Source organism: Gadus macrocephalus, chromosome 9 (genome assembly GCF_031168955.1).
Source record: "Gadus macrocephalus chromosome 9, ASM3116895v1".
Lineage (NCBI taxonomy): Eukaryota > Metazoa > Chordata > Actinopteri > Gadiformes > Gadidae > Gadus > Gadus macrocephalus.
Genome location: NC_082390.1, coordinates 11,368,357 through 11,381,322, shown reverse-complemented (window position 1 = coordinate 11,381,322; position 12,966 = coordinate 11,368,357). Strand labels below are relative to the sequence as shown.

The following is a 12,966-nucleotide window of genomic DNA, read 5'->3' as shown; positions in this document are numbered from 1 at the left end:
AGGAACTATTGTTAAAAGGTAGGTGAATTGGCTTAAGGGTCGGCTAACAACAAATGGGTCAATGTTGCCCATTAGATTTCTAAGATCAGTTGTGTGTCAGGGTGCTTGCAACAATCCATTATACCCAATGAGGAAAAGTCGACCCTCGGATTTTTACATTTTCAAAGCATTTTCATAGGACACAGGCTCTAAGTGCATAGATCTGGCATATCTAATTGGATTGGGACCTCAGAATCAAATGTTGTATTGTCTAATTTGGAACAGACAGGGAACCGATGCACAGTAATCAAATTAAACCAACCGATGGAGCGATTGGCTGATTACTCAGCTGTAGTTGTGTGGCAGATTGACTCGAGGGTTTTTTACAATGCATTGTTGTGGATTCCTCTCGCTCCCCGCAGCGCCCTCCAGCTTCCTGCTGTTCAGCCAGAAGTCGAGCATCAGCCGCATGGTCCTGGGGGAGCAGAGCCCGGACATCATCCTGCCCATCCACGTGCTGAAGAACATCCGCGCCGTGAGCTACGACCCGCTGGACAGAATGGTGTACTGGCTGGACGGACGGCAGAACATCCGACGGGCCCGCGACGACGGCACCATGGTACTGACCGCTGGAGGGAGTGGGGGCAATGAGCTACAGACTATTGACTACTCTACGCTCCTTCAGAGCTCCACACGTAGCACCTGGGAGAACGCAGATCAAAGGCTATTTTTCTATTTGCTGCCATCTATATATATATATATATACACAGTATATATATTTATATACAGTATATATATAACGTGATACGTGTATATATACAGTATATATATATATACAGTATATACAGTATATATAACGTGATACGTGTGTATATACAGTATATATATGTATACAGTATATATAACGTGATACGTGTGTATATACAGTATATATATGTATACAGTATATATAACGTGATACGTGTGTATATACAGTATATACAGTATATATGTATATACAGTATATACAGTATATATGTATACAGTATATATAACGTGATACGTGTGTATATACAGTACATATATGTATACAGTATATATAACGTGATACGTGTGTATATACAGTATATATATATGTATACAGTATATATAACGTGATACGTGTGTATATACAGTATATATATGTATACAGTATATATAACGTGATACGTGTGTATATACAGTATATATGTATACAGTATATATAACGTGATATGTGTGTATATACAGTATATATATATGTATACAGTATATATAACGTGATACGTGTGTATATACAGTATATATATATATGTATACAGTATATATAACGTGATACGTGTGTATATACAGTATATATATAATGTGATGCCTAACTCTCGTCTCCTCCCGTCCCTGCAGGCGGCCACGGTGGTGGGCGGGGGGGCGGCCCAGCCGGCGGACAAGCTGCCTCACGACCTGAGCCTGGACGCGTACAGCCGCCACGTGTACTGGACCTGCGAGAGCTCCAACACCATCAACGCCCAGCGCATGGACGGCCACGCCGTGGGCGTGGTCCTCAAGGACGACACGGACAAGCCCCGCGCCATCGTGGTCAACGCCGAGAAAGGGTGAGCGGGCGGGCCCGGAGCGCACGGTTGACTGAGCACAAAGCACAGAGAGAGTGGACCCCAAGAGAGATATAGGATCCTGTTGTCTCAATGGAGCAGAGCAGGCAGAGCACAAATGTATTGCCACTGTTTATTTCTCTGCTCGCTTCGTATAGGGTTGAATTTGATGTCGGACACAACCTTTCTAAAAACAGTCCAGACGCTCTTGTTTTTTTTTTTTTGCAAAACAGAACACGTAGGAAAACTGGAAAGCCTTTGACATAGTCATGAGTACGAACAACTGCAATACCAGCCACAAAGAAACCCACTGCAGTGTGCTCCCTGGTGAAACTCCCTCTGTTGGTAGGTACATGTACTTCACCACGGTGCAGGAGCGCTCGGCCAAGATCGAGGGGGCCAGCCTGGACGGCACGGAGAGGGAGTCCCTGTTCACCACGGGGCTGATCCGGCCCGTGGCGCTGGCTCTGGACAACAAGCTGGCCAAGCTGTTCTGGGTGGACGCCGACCTAAAACGCATCGAGAGCAGCGACCTCACGGGTACACGCCTCCCTCCACCTCGGTGTTGATTCATGTGCTGAACTTTATGCCTTTTTTACATTGAGGATAGAATATGGTTTAAAAATATATATTCAGAAATGATAAGAAATATACATTTAATATGAAAAATTGTCACATTTGCAAATAAAAATAATAAATTGCTTATGATTCCATACACTGATCATCTTATAGTGTAGGATTCATAGTTTATTTTTATTGTCAAAATATAATGATTGCACAATATAACGTTTCGGTCGGCTCGTCCTGCCCTCGTGTTCGTTCAGTGTCCTCAACCTGGCGGAGGCAACTCTCCAATACTGGGGAGTGGGACTGCAGAACCCATTTTAGTGTCAGTGTCAATGTACCTCTAGGTATCAATTTCTAGCTTCAGAAAAAATGAAATGCAATCAATGACACAGTGAGGTGTGTGGTCTGCCTTCATTAAATTGAAACATTTGCCGTTTACATGCACCGCCATGCACTAAGTTCAAAATACAGGATGGGTCTATTTTCAGTACATGCAGTTTTCTATACCACCTGTGTCTCCCCCTCGCTGCCTCTGCCAGGAGCCAACCGGGTCGTCCTGCAGGACTCCAACATCCTGCAGCCCATGGGCCTCAGTATCCTGGGGGACCACCTGTACTGGATCGACCGGCAGCAGCAGATGATCGAGAGGGTGGACAAAGTGAGCGGAGACAAGCGCACCCGCATCCAGGGCCGCATCTCCTACCTGACCTCCATCCACGCCGTGGAGGAGATGGACCCGCTGGAGTTTGGTAGGGAACTATACGAGACATTACCTAAGCTCCTTCTACTCACCTCGGTGTCGGCTTCTCATGTTTGAGCGTAGGTTTAGCTTTGTGCAGCCATGAGGTTACTTTGGCTGATATGATTACACATAGTTACCAACTGAAGATGGCAGCTCAAATGATGATCCTGGAAGATGTTTCCTGGGCATGTGATACAATATGTCATGAAACAACATGTCATGAAACAACACTTGTTTTGATTATTGGGCTGGTTCTCCCATCCCACAAAAGGTTCTCCCATCCCACAATGGTTAGGACTGAAAAATACACAATCTTAGCTTTCACGCAAATAGTCAAATGTTATTAACTCCTCAGTTTTGCTTTCCTAGTGACTAACAACAACGGCGAATGTGGTTCTTCCTCTCTTCCCAGCATCCCATCCTTGTTCCCGCGACAACGGTGGCTGCTCTCACATCTGCATCGCCAAGGGTGACGGGACGCCGCGCTGCTCGTGTCCCGTGCACCTGGTGCTCCTGCAGGACCTGCTCCACTGTGGAGGTAACCAATCAGGACGCCCGCTGTGTAGTGGACATGGATAAAGCCTGCGCCTAGCTCCCATTCAACCTCTGCCATTCAATGGATTAAAGACTTTCTTTATTTTTATCAAACAAAATCGAGTTGCCGGTATACTCCTCCGAATCATAATGTTGCTAAAGACACCAATTTGTTAAAAGAAGCTGAAATCAATGTTAATGTTCATAATTTGTATGAAAAATATCCTGAGAGGGAAATGTGTGACAGAGCAGCAGAGGATAGAGACATTAACAGAAACAATGCAGATCAAGGCCCAAATACACACCGCAGCACTTTCCCACCTCGGGTTCAAATGCGTCTGCCTCTGTGTCTCACTCTGCCCCCCGCCCCCTCCAGAGCCCCCCACCTGCTCCACGGAGCAGTTCACCTGCTCCACGGGGGACATCGACTGCATCCCCAAGGCGTGGCGCTGCGACGGCTTCGCCGAGTGCGACGACAACAGCGACGAGGAGGGCTGCCCGGTGTGCCTCCCGTCCCAGTTCCAGTGTGACAAGGGCGGCTGCGTAGACGGCAATCTGCACTGCAACGGGGAGCCCGACTGCACCGACCACTCGGACGAGCTCGAATGTGATGGTAGGCTCACGCACACACACACACACACACACTAGGGCCCGACCGATATTGATTTTTGAGTGCCGATGCCGATTATTTTCAGAGAAAAATTACGATTACGATTTAATCGGCCGATTAAAAAAAACAAAAAAAAAAAAAAAAAAAACAACAACAACATATAAAACGTAGTTTTTGATACCTTAAATATACTTTAAACACTTTTGACGAATATGTGAATTGAATGCAGAACCTTTGAGTGTTTTAGAATACATTTACAGTCAAAAATGAGTGTAATGTAAAATGTAAAATAAATAACTAACTCCCAATGTGCTGCGCTCGTGAGCAGTGACTAACACGTGCGTGCTGAGCAGTATGGTCTCACCGTTAGAGTCTACAGTATAACAAATTAACATGGCCTGGGACCTAAAGAAAAACAGGCACAACATGCTCAAATAACGCGTCTTGTGTACATTGGTGAGGTGAGCGCGCAGCTGCCTGAGCGAGCGTGCTTTCATGTTGTACGGTAAAATTCAATCTCCTCTTTTTTACTCCAGCTAAATTTGTTAGTTAGCAAGGCGAGTAGGAGCGCAATCTGCAGGATACTAATCGCAATAACATTTATAAAAAAATAAAAATAAAAAAAAAACGGTTGTAATCTGCGTCTTTTTGGCCGATGCCGATTATTTTCAAAAAGGCTATAATCGGCCGATTAAATCGGCAGGCCGATAAATCGGTCGGGCCCTAACACACACACACACACACACACACACACACACACACACACACACACACCCTAACCCATGTTTTACTTGACCCTTATGTGTCTGACCCCCTGCTTTGTACACAGACAGTTTCTCTGTGATTCGCTCGGGTTTGGTAGATAGAGAGAGATGTTTACACATTAGCATTATCCACAGACACTGCTGTTGAACCAACTCTTACCCACTGCCCTGCCTTCTCTCCTTACAGTTATATGTTCTCTCAACCAGTTCCATTGTGGGGACAACAAGTGCATCACCAAGAAGCAGCAGTGTGATCAATACTCTGACTGCCCGGATAGCTCAGACGAGCTTGGCTGTGGTATGTATATATATATGCAGTGAAATCACAATAAATGCCCTTGAGACATTAGTTACTGCATCTTATTGGTTAAACTGGCCTTGTGTTAAACTTCATACAGGTCCCCAATTTAGTCCAGAACACTTAATTAACAAGAAATTATTTTAATGAATCCATCAAACTACAGCCATTGATATATTATCGGTTGGATAATATATCCCCCTCAGGGATGAATTAAGATATATCTGTATGTCTGTCTGACTGTCTGCCTGTCTGTCTGCTTGCCTAGTCCAGTCTATCTTACTGTCTTCTTCTGTCTGTCCGTCTGTTCGGTGCTGTCTTTTTCTCGGTCTGTCCGGTCCTACATGTCTGTCTGTTGATGTCTATGCATGTCTCGTCTATCCGTTGGTCTGGCCCTGTCTCCACGTGTGTCCGGTGCTGTCTGTCTCGTGCTGTCCGTCCTGTCTGGTCACTGGGGCACACAAAACAGGCCTCCACTCACACTGACCCTGATTCCCCAATGTCCCCTCTCCCCTCCCCGGGACCAGACCCCCCTCTGTCCAGCGACCTGCCCTCCAGCTCCTCCACCATCGGCCTGTTCATCGCCTTCATCCTGCTGGTGTTTGTGATCATCGTGTACTTCGTGTGCCAGCGCCTGGTGTGCCGCCGCTACAAGGGCACCGCGGGCTCCTTCCCCCACGAGTACATCAGCGGCACGCCCCACGTGCCGCTCGACTTCATCGACCCCAGCACGTCGCAGCACGGCACCTTCCAAGGTAGGCGGCCCCCCCGGGGGCCCCGCGTCGGCCAGCCAAAGGCTAGACTCCGTCAGACAGATGCAGGGGAACAACATTTGGCGTTGGGCGGACGTCCGACTGTTACAGGGTAGTCGAGTATGCTTGAGTCGCCCTTTTGTTGAACACTTTGTTTGTTTACTGCTTGGTCTTCGTTTAAAGTTGCTCTATTGGAAGTGAGCTTTAATCACCGAGGGGCTCACTGCTCTGCAATTGTTTTAGACCAGGGCGCTCTGCAGAATGCACCGCCAAGGTGACAAAAAAAGACAGGAAAGCAGCGTGTGTGTGTGTGAAGACTAATTTTAGACTGTCATTCGGACTGATGTGGTGCTGATATCTCTCTAACCAGGTGTCCTTGGTTCTCTTTGTGTGTGCAGGTATCGCCTGTGGCAAGTCCATCATGAGCTCGGTCAGCCTGATGGGCAGCAGCAGCAGCGGCGCCCCACTCTACGACAGGAACCACGTGACCGGGGCCTCCTCCAGCAGCTCCTCCTCCACCAAGGGAGCCTTCTACCCTCAGGTAGGCCCTGCAGCCACACACACACACACACACACACACACAGACACAGACACAGACACAGACACACACACACACACACACACACACACACACACACACACACACACACACACACACACACACACACACACACACACACACACACACACACACACAAAACCAAACACACACACACACACACACACACACACACACACACACACACACACACACACACACACACACACACACACACAAAACCAAACACACACACACACACACACACAAAACCAAACACGCACACACACATGCAAAATACAAAGCCATTCTCCAGATGATCTTTGGCCAGAAGTTGCAATTATTGTAATTTTCAATTCATGATTAATTCATGAATATTTATTTGATTAAATTGCTACCATAAATTATAATAAATGTATTTGGCTATTTACACAAATATAATAAAGAATACATTGATGCTTCAGATCTGTAAGTTGATGCCATTTTGCACTTTTCTTGGTGTGCACAGATTCTAAACCCTCCGCCCTCCCCTGCTACTGACCGATCCCTCTACAATGCAGAGGTCTTCTACTCTTCCAATAGCCCGTCAACTACCAGATCATACAGGTAACATACGCACACACAGGCTGACCCACGTCATCGGAACGTGGAGTTGGACCTTGGTACTTGGCAACGTTCCAAGTCTCAGTCGTGATCAATCCCATGGATGAGTTCTAAACAAGATATTTATTGACCCTTTAGAGGGCAGCAAACTCATACATGTTGACAATAAATAGATATTATAATCTTTAAATCTGTATAACTTGATTAAGACTCCAGCATTTTCAAATATTTGGGTACAAGCTGCTTTTGAAAGCCGGCCTCAACTGATTTCCCTCACCACCCTGTAACAATGTGACTGTTGCCATGGGGACTACTCTGTTGTTTTTGTTTTGAAACCTGTACTGCCAGCTCTCCCGGTCCCTTTTTGATAACCAAGGCCCAGTGCAAACAGACCGCATTAGTATAGGAGGACTGCTGCCACCACAGCACTCCATATGTAAATAAATCAATGCTCCCCGTATGTGCGCCTACACACCAAAGCTACAAGTAATGGACGGATGTAGCAGTCCTGTTAATATAGGATCAGATTTCATAAAATGGAGAGCACTGAAGGGAGCTAGGCGCCAGAAGGTTACCCTGGCAATCACATATCCACGGCTGTTCGAGGTGAATGGTTAACCCTATATGATGACGATCACAACCTGCCCTATTGTCAGACAAAAACAGGCTCAAAGTTCAAGTGTGTAGCTAACTAACATAGATGAGATAAGATAAGACTTATACTGGAGGCTCACAGATGGGAAATGTGTGTGTCACAGCAGCAAGTATAGGACGGTAGTAGAGATACACTCCGAAAAATGTACTACATAAATAAAAACCCACTGCCCTGGTGTTCATAGTGTTTGATGTACCACCAAGTGTCCGATTCCAAGATATTGAGTCCTGCAGCTTTAGACCCCTTAACACAGAGGACAGAGACACCGAACAATGGCATCTGAGCAGACATAGATTAGATCGATTGTGCACCACCTTACTGCTAGTTTATTTGCAAATAAAACCCAACCCCAGGACCGACCCTTGATAAGATAAGATTGGATTTGATGGATGTTATCACGTACAACATGAGTTACAAGGAGATCACACAAACCAGCCAGCTGCACATGAGCCATCAGGTAGTTGGAGTACGATGAGGGCAGCGCTGGCCGGGGGCACGACGCTCTCCCCAAACGGGGCTCTGACCCCCTGCTCCCTCCCTCCCTCCCTCCCCAGGCCCTACCACCACGCAGTGCGGGGCGCCGCCCCCCCCACCACCCCCTGCAGCACGGACGTGTGCGACAGCGACTACGGCCCCCGGCGGCTCCCGGGCAGCAGCATGGGCCCCGGCAGCGCCTCGGGGGGGCCCAGCCGCTGGAAGGTGTCGGTGGGCCACGGCGGCCACCACTCCAAGCACAACAAGTACTACATGGACCTGAACTCGGACTCGGACCCCTACCCTCCGCCGCCCACGCCGCTCTCCCAGTACCTGTCGGCCGAGGAGAGCTGCCCGCCCTCGCCGTCCACCGAGCGCTCCTACTTCCACCTCTGTCCGCCGCCGCCGTCCCCCTGCACCGACTCCTCCTGACCCGCGCTGCGGCCCCCGTCGAGGTGGTAAACAACAAGCCAGGCCGACGGGTGAAACCTGTTGGAAAGGGACTTCTGGTGCTGGGGCGATGAACACAACCAGAAGAGAACCAGAGGGAGGGTGTTATAAGAAAGTACAGAAAATAGAACAATGATTCGGGTGCTATCGGGGGAAGATCAATGGTCGTACTCGCAATGATATGGTTTGATTGTCTACTGCTGGAGTCAGGCGGTGGCTCAATTGCCTTGCTAACGCGTACGGTGGCGTACGTCGGCCAATCGGGCCTTCCACTCAGAAACTGAACGCCTGCTCACCTAGTGGCAGTCGGCTGAAGAACAGGTGGATTATTTATACTGTGTTTAAAAATCCTGGCATCCTAATCTCCCAGAGGACGGGTAATCAGAGGTCATCAGCAGCTCCACGCTGCTGAACGCTGCTCCACATTTGGGTTGACCTGGGGACCTCTTCCTAGCATTCCATCCCCCAGCTTCTCCGCCCACTCTCTCATCGTCCACCTTCTCAGCCTCCCTTCCTATCATCACCCATTTCTCCACCCACTTTATCTCATATGCCCCCTTCTCCACCTCAATTTATCTCTGTAGCTTCTAGGGCTGAACGATTAATTGGATTCAAATCGAAATCGCGATGTAATGGAACGCGGAATGCAAATCGCAAAGGCTGCGATTTAAGAAAAAAAAAGTGATTTGTTAGCGTTACTGAGTGGAAATCAGTACGATTCAACTATTTTTATTTTTATTTTACAATTCAAAAGTTGAATAAAAAAGTTTATAATATAAATTAATTTCAACACATCGGCATGGCCTAAAGAAAAGAGCAGTTTTTATGTTGAATGCTTCCAATGTTGTGTTGGTCATACTAAAGAATGATTTATTTATTTTTTAGTGAATAATACACAACACAAGGAACTTAATAAATTATAAAAATCGCACATTAAATCGCAATCGCAATATTGGTCCACCTAATCGTAATTAGATTATTTCCCCAAATCGTTCAGCCCTAGTAGCTTCTCAGCCAGCCTTTCTTTCATCCTCTCAGCGGGGGGGGTGACGTGGTGCAGAGAACTATGTACAATGTATCCATATCAACACATATTGAAGATATCTCAGTTGATATTGGGATAGATACATGAAGATGGAAGTGGTTGAATGGGGTCCGGACGGTGAGTGTTGTAGGGGACAGAAGTATCACCGTCCTGGGTCAGGGCAGTGGTCCGCCGTGGCGGCGTGGTCTATGGAGGAGTGTTTGATGGGTGAGATCGTCACAAGCTCAATGGGTGAAACCTTCTGTGTACTTCGTCTTCAATATATTCACATTTTACATGTATATGTCCCTTGAATTTCAATTGATGAGAGATTTGAAAAAAAGAACAACATTCAATCAGCTTGGTTGGCATGTGTTGAAAGTGTAGAAGAAAAGGAAAGAGGAAGCATCAAAGTTCTCAAATCAAACCACTGTGACAGCAGCGCACAAACAAGTCTGTAAGCTTCATCATCCTACTTCTGTTTGGGATGGGCTCGGATTAGAGCCAGCGATGGGACTTTGAAAAGTGACGTCCCTTCGTGCCAATTTCAACAAAAGACATTGCGAATGCGATAATGTGTGTTTCACCAGATATGTACATATAAAATTATTTGGTAATCAACCCTACTACATGACAAAACAATACCAAATGAAATGTAATGTTTGTACATAACTGTAATTAGGTAGTTAGCAATTTGTATTGTGAATTAGAACCTGTTCCCATCGCCACAGGTCACATTGTTCTGTTTAAGTATGCTGGCTGCTAGTGTGTACATACTATATATTATGTATTATTCATTTATACAATACAGAAGTGTCCAAATTTTAAATTTCATTCTGACAATGGATCTTAAATCTATTTTATGGTTCATAAAAAAATAAAATAATCACATAGTAATTTTTGAGAATGCAAAATTATATTTGTCTGTACGTTGTGACATATGTACGTTTTTATTTAAATATTAAATTGCAAGTTAAAAATGCTTAATTTGGGTCGCTCTGCAAATGTAGAGGGCTTCGGATAACGTCATTCTAAAGCATTCAGCCTTTTAGTAACCGCTCCATAAAACGTCCATTGTATGTTGTGGGCGTCAATAGGTGTGAGTTGATTGATATCAGGACACCAGCTGTTAAAGCGAAGTTATATGATGTCACCAGCTGATTAGGCGATGTTGCATGATGTCTCCAGTCTACGAAGCCATGTCGGATGATGTCACCACCTGAATAAGTCATGGTGGAGGATGGCACAAGCTAAATAAGCGATGTTAGCAGACCTGATCCACGGTTGCCAGCATGTATCCAACCAGATTCCAACCACTTTGAAGACTTGCTCAGAATGTTCATCCGGCACTTGGACAAATGCATAGCATGTCATCCCTGCAACTGTTATAAGACAAGATGAAAGATAAAAACATCATGGCACTTAAAAACTCAAGATGGATGAACAGGGAAACTTTTTATTTTTTGTCTTGTATATACTATTGCAACACATCATCGGTAGGATAACACTAATCTGTGTTACAATGTGCTAATTCCAGCTCACATTCACTAGTAGTGGGCAAAACAACAGTTGGTGAATTCTGATTTAGAAAGAGCCAACATTGGTGGGGCAAACTATTTAGTTCTTATTGGATTAAGTTTGTGTTCTTATAGCAAGTTTTCAAACAAAAAGATGCATCCTATTGTAGAAGATGCAGAAATATGTTGTCATGTGGTCTTCATTGTAATTGTATAAGCATTATCAGTATAATATGTAAAAGCAACATTGAGCTCAATAGTATTTAATAGTGTTCTGGTGTCAAAGTCCAAAAAGGTTACAACTATTATTTTAAAACAGGATGTTTTTTCCGCAATTACCACATACAATATATGATCAGAGCATGAAAATACATTTAACATTTGCAGTAAAATAAATCTATTGTAGATTATATTTCTAATGTACATTTGTTTCTATTCTAAAGGTCTTTAGATGTGTTTTGTAATTGTATATGTCATCATGTTAGCTGGTTCTTGGTTTGCCTATTTGGCATAATTACATATCTTGGAAAGAGACAATTATTTCCAAATTATGATTCTGTATTTTGTTCTTTTGAGTATTTTCTTTTGGGTCGTTGTATCCAAACACCTCCAAATCTTGACCCAACACAGATTAAAGATTAAACAGGAGCTACCGAAACCATTCAAAGAGATCTTTTACAAGAGATCTTTATGTATCACATTTGTCTTGCTTGTCACCTTTGGTCTGTCTTTTTCTGTGACTCCTTCTCCAAACCTAAACCCTATAGTGTGTTTCAAAAGTTGTCTTGCTTTTGGGTGTGAAGTGAAGGGAGCTTTGGGTTTTTCAGGTTGTTGCTGCTAATTAGCTGGAATTTACTTGTTGCTATAGGTAACATTTAATTAGAATAGCAATCATGGCAGCCCAACTCTTTTAGATCTATAAACATTTTCCTCAAACCACTGTGCCAGTAAAACTATGTTCCTCGAACAAATCTTCTCATTGTTGAGATTTTTTTATCATAAGCATTTTTGTATAATAAAGGTTATATTTTAAAGAATGTGTTTTGTTGACTTGTTTTATTGACTGGATGGTTAGTTTACAGAACAGTCAGACTGTTTAAGAGTCTGAATGTTTACTGTTTTAGTAGAATGGCCACTGGGCATATCCACACACAGTTCTGCTAGTTAGGGTTCCCTAGTTCCGTAGCCTAACGACATATCATTAGATCCCATACAAATCTGTGTATCAACTGTGTATCAATAAACCTGCCCAAATCAAGGGGTCTTAGCTTAAACATTTGTAATCTTAATAAAAGTGTATCTCACTTGATGACATAATTCTGTTTTCTTTATTTGTAAAATTATATTATTGATAATAATTATCACCCTAATAATTTCATGAAATAACAGGATATTGTATTTTTGGCCATAGATCGATGGTTGTAGTTCTACCACAAACACAAACATGCACACAACCTCACATGCGCGCACACACAGACAGACAGACAGACAGACAGACAGACAGGCATGCAGGCAGGCAGGCAGGCACACACACGCACACACACACACGCACACACACACACACACACACACACACACACACACACACACACACACACACACACACACACACACACACACACACACACACACTCCTGTCAAGTATCCCAACCCTCCTACTCTATGATTGCATTTATTTGAAGGCCATATCTCAATATTGATGCCAACATGTCAATATTTCTGGTCCCTTTTTTTCCAGTCATCATTGACCATTGACCACAAGTATCTGATTTAAGTTACACATTCCATACAGCACAGATTGGTTTTGCAGACGTCGCTGTTATAAAATCGCAATCCCAATCTAAAGCAATATCAA

The 12,966-nt window shown here is 44.6% G+C and overlaps 1 protein-coding gene across 1 annotated transcript in view; it reads left to right on the top strand.

Moving 5' to 3' along the window:
- The window catches only part of lrp5 (low density lipoprotein receptor-related protein 5), a 37,670-nt gene extending 25,522 nt beyond the window's left edge, over positions 1 to 12,148 (top strand). The window contains exons 19-29 of the mRNA XM_060060742.1: positions 402 to 598; positions 1,378 to 1,586; positions 1,933 to 2,123; positions 2,690 to 2,899; positions 3,305 to 3,430; positions 3,803 to 4,039; positions 4,988 to 5,098; positions 5,626 to 5,853; positions 6,249 to 6,391; positions 6,897 to 6,994; positions 8,201 to 12,148. Of these exons, the coding sequence (XP_059916725.1) occupies positions 402 to 598; positions 1,378 to 1,586; positions 1,933 to 2,123; positions 2,690 to 2,899; positions 3,305 to 3,430; positions 3,803 to 4,039; positions 4,988 to 5,098; positions 5,626 to 5,853; positions 6,249 to 6,391; positions 6,897 to 6,994; positions 8,201 to 8,552 (2,102 nt within the window). The 3' untranslated portion in view covers positions 8,553 to 12,148. The remainder of the gene's footprint in view (positions 1 to 401; positions 599 to 1,377; positions 1,587 to 1,932; positions 2,124 to 2,689; positions 2,900 to 3,304; positions 3,431 to 3,802; positions 4,040 to 4,987; positions 5,099 to 5,625; positions 5,854 to 6,248; positions 6,392 to 6,896; positions 6,995 to 8,200) is intronic.
- The last annotated feature ends 818 nt before the right edge of the window (positions 12,149 to 12,966 follow it).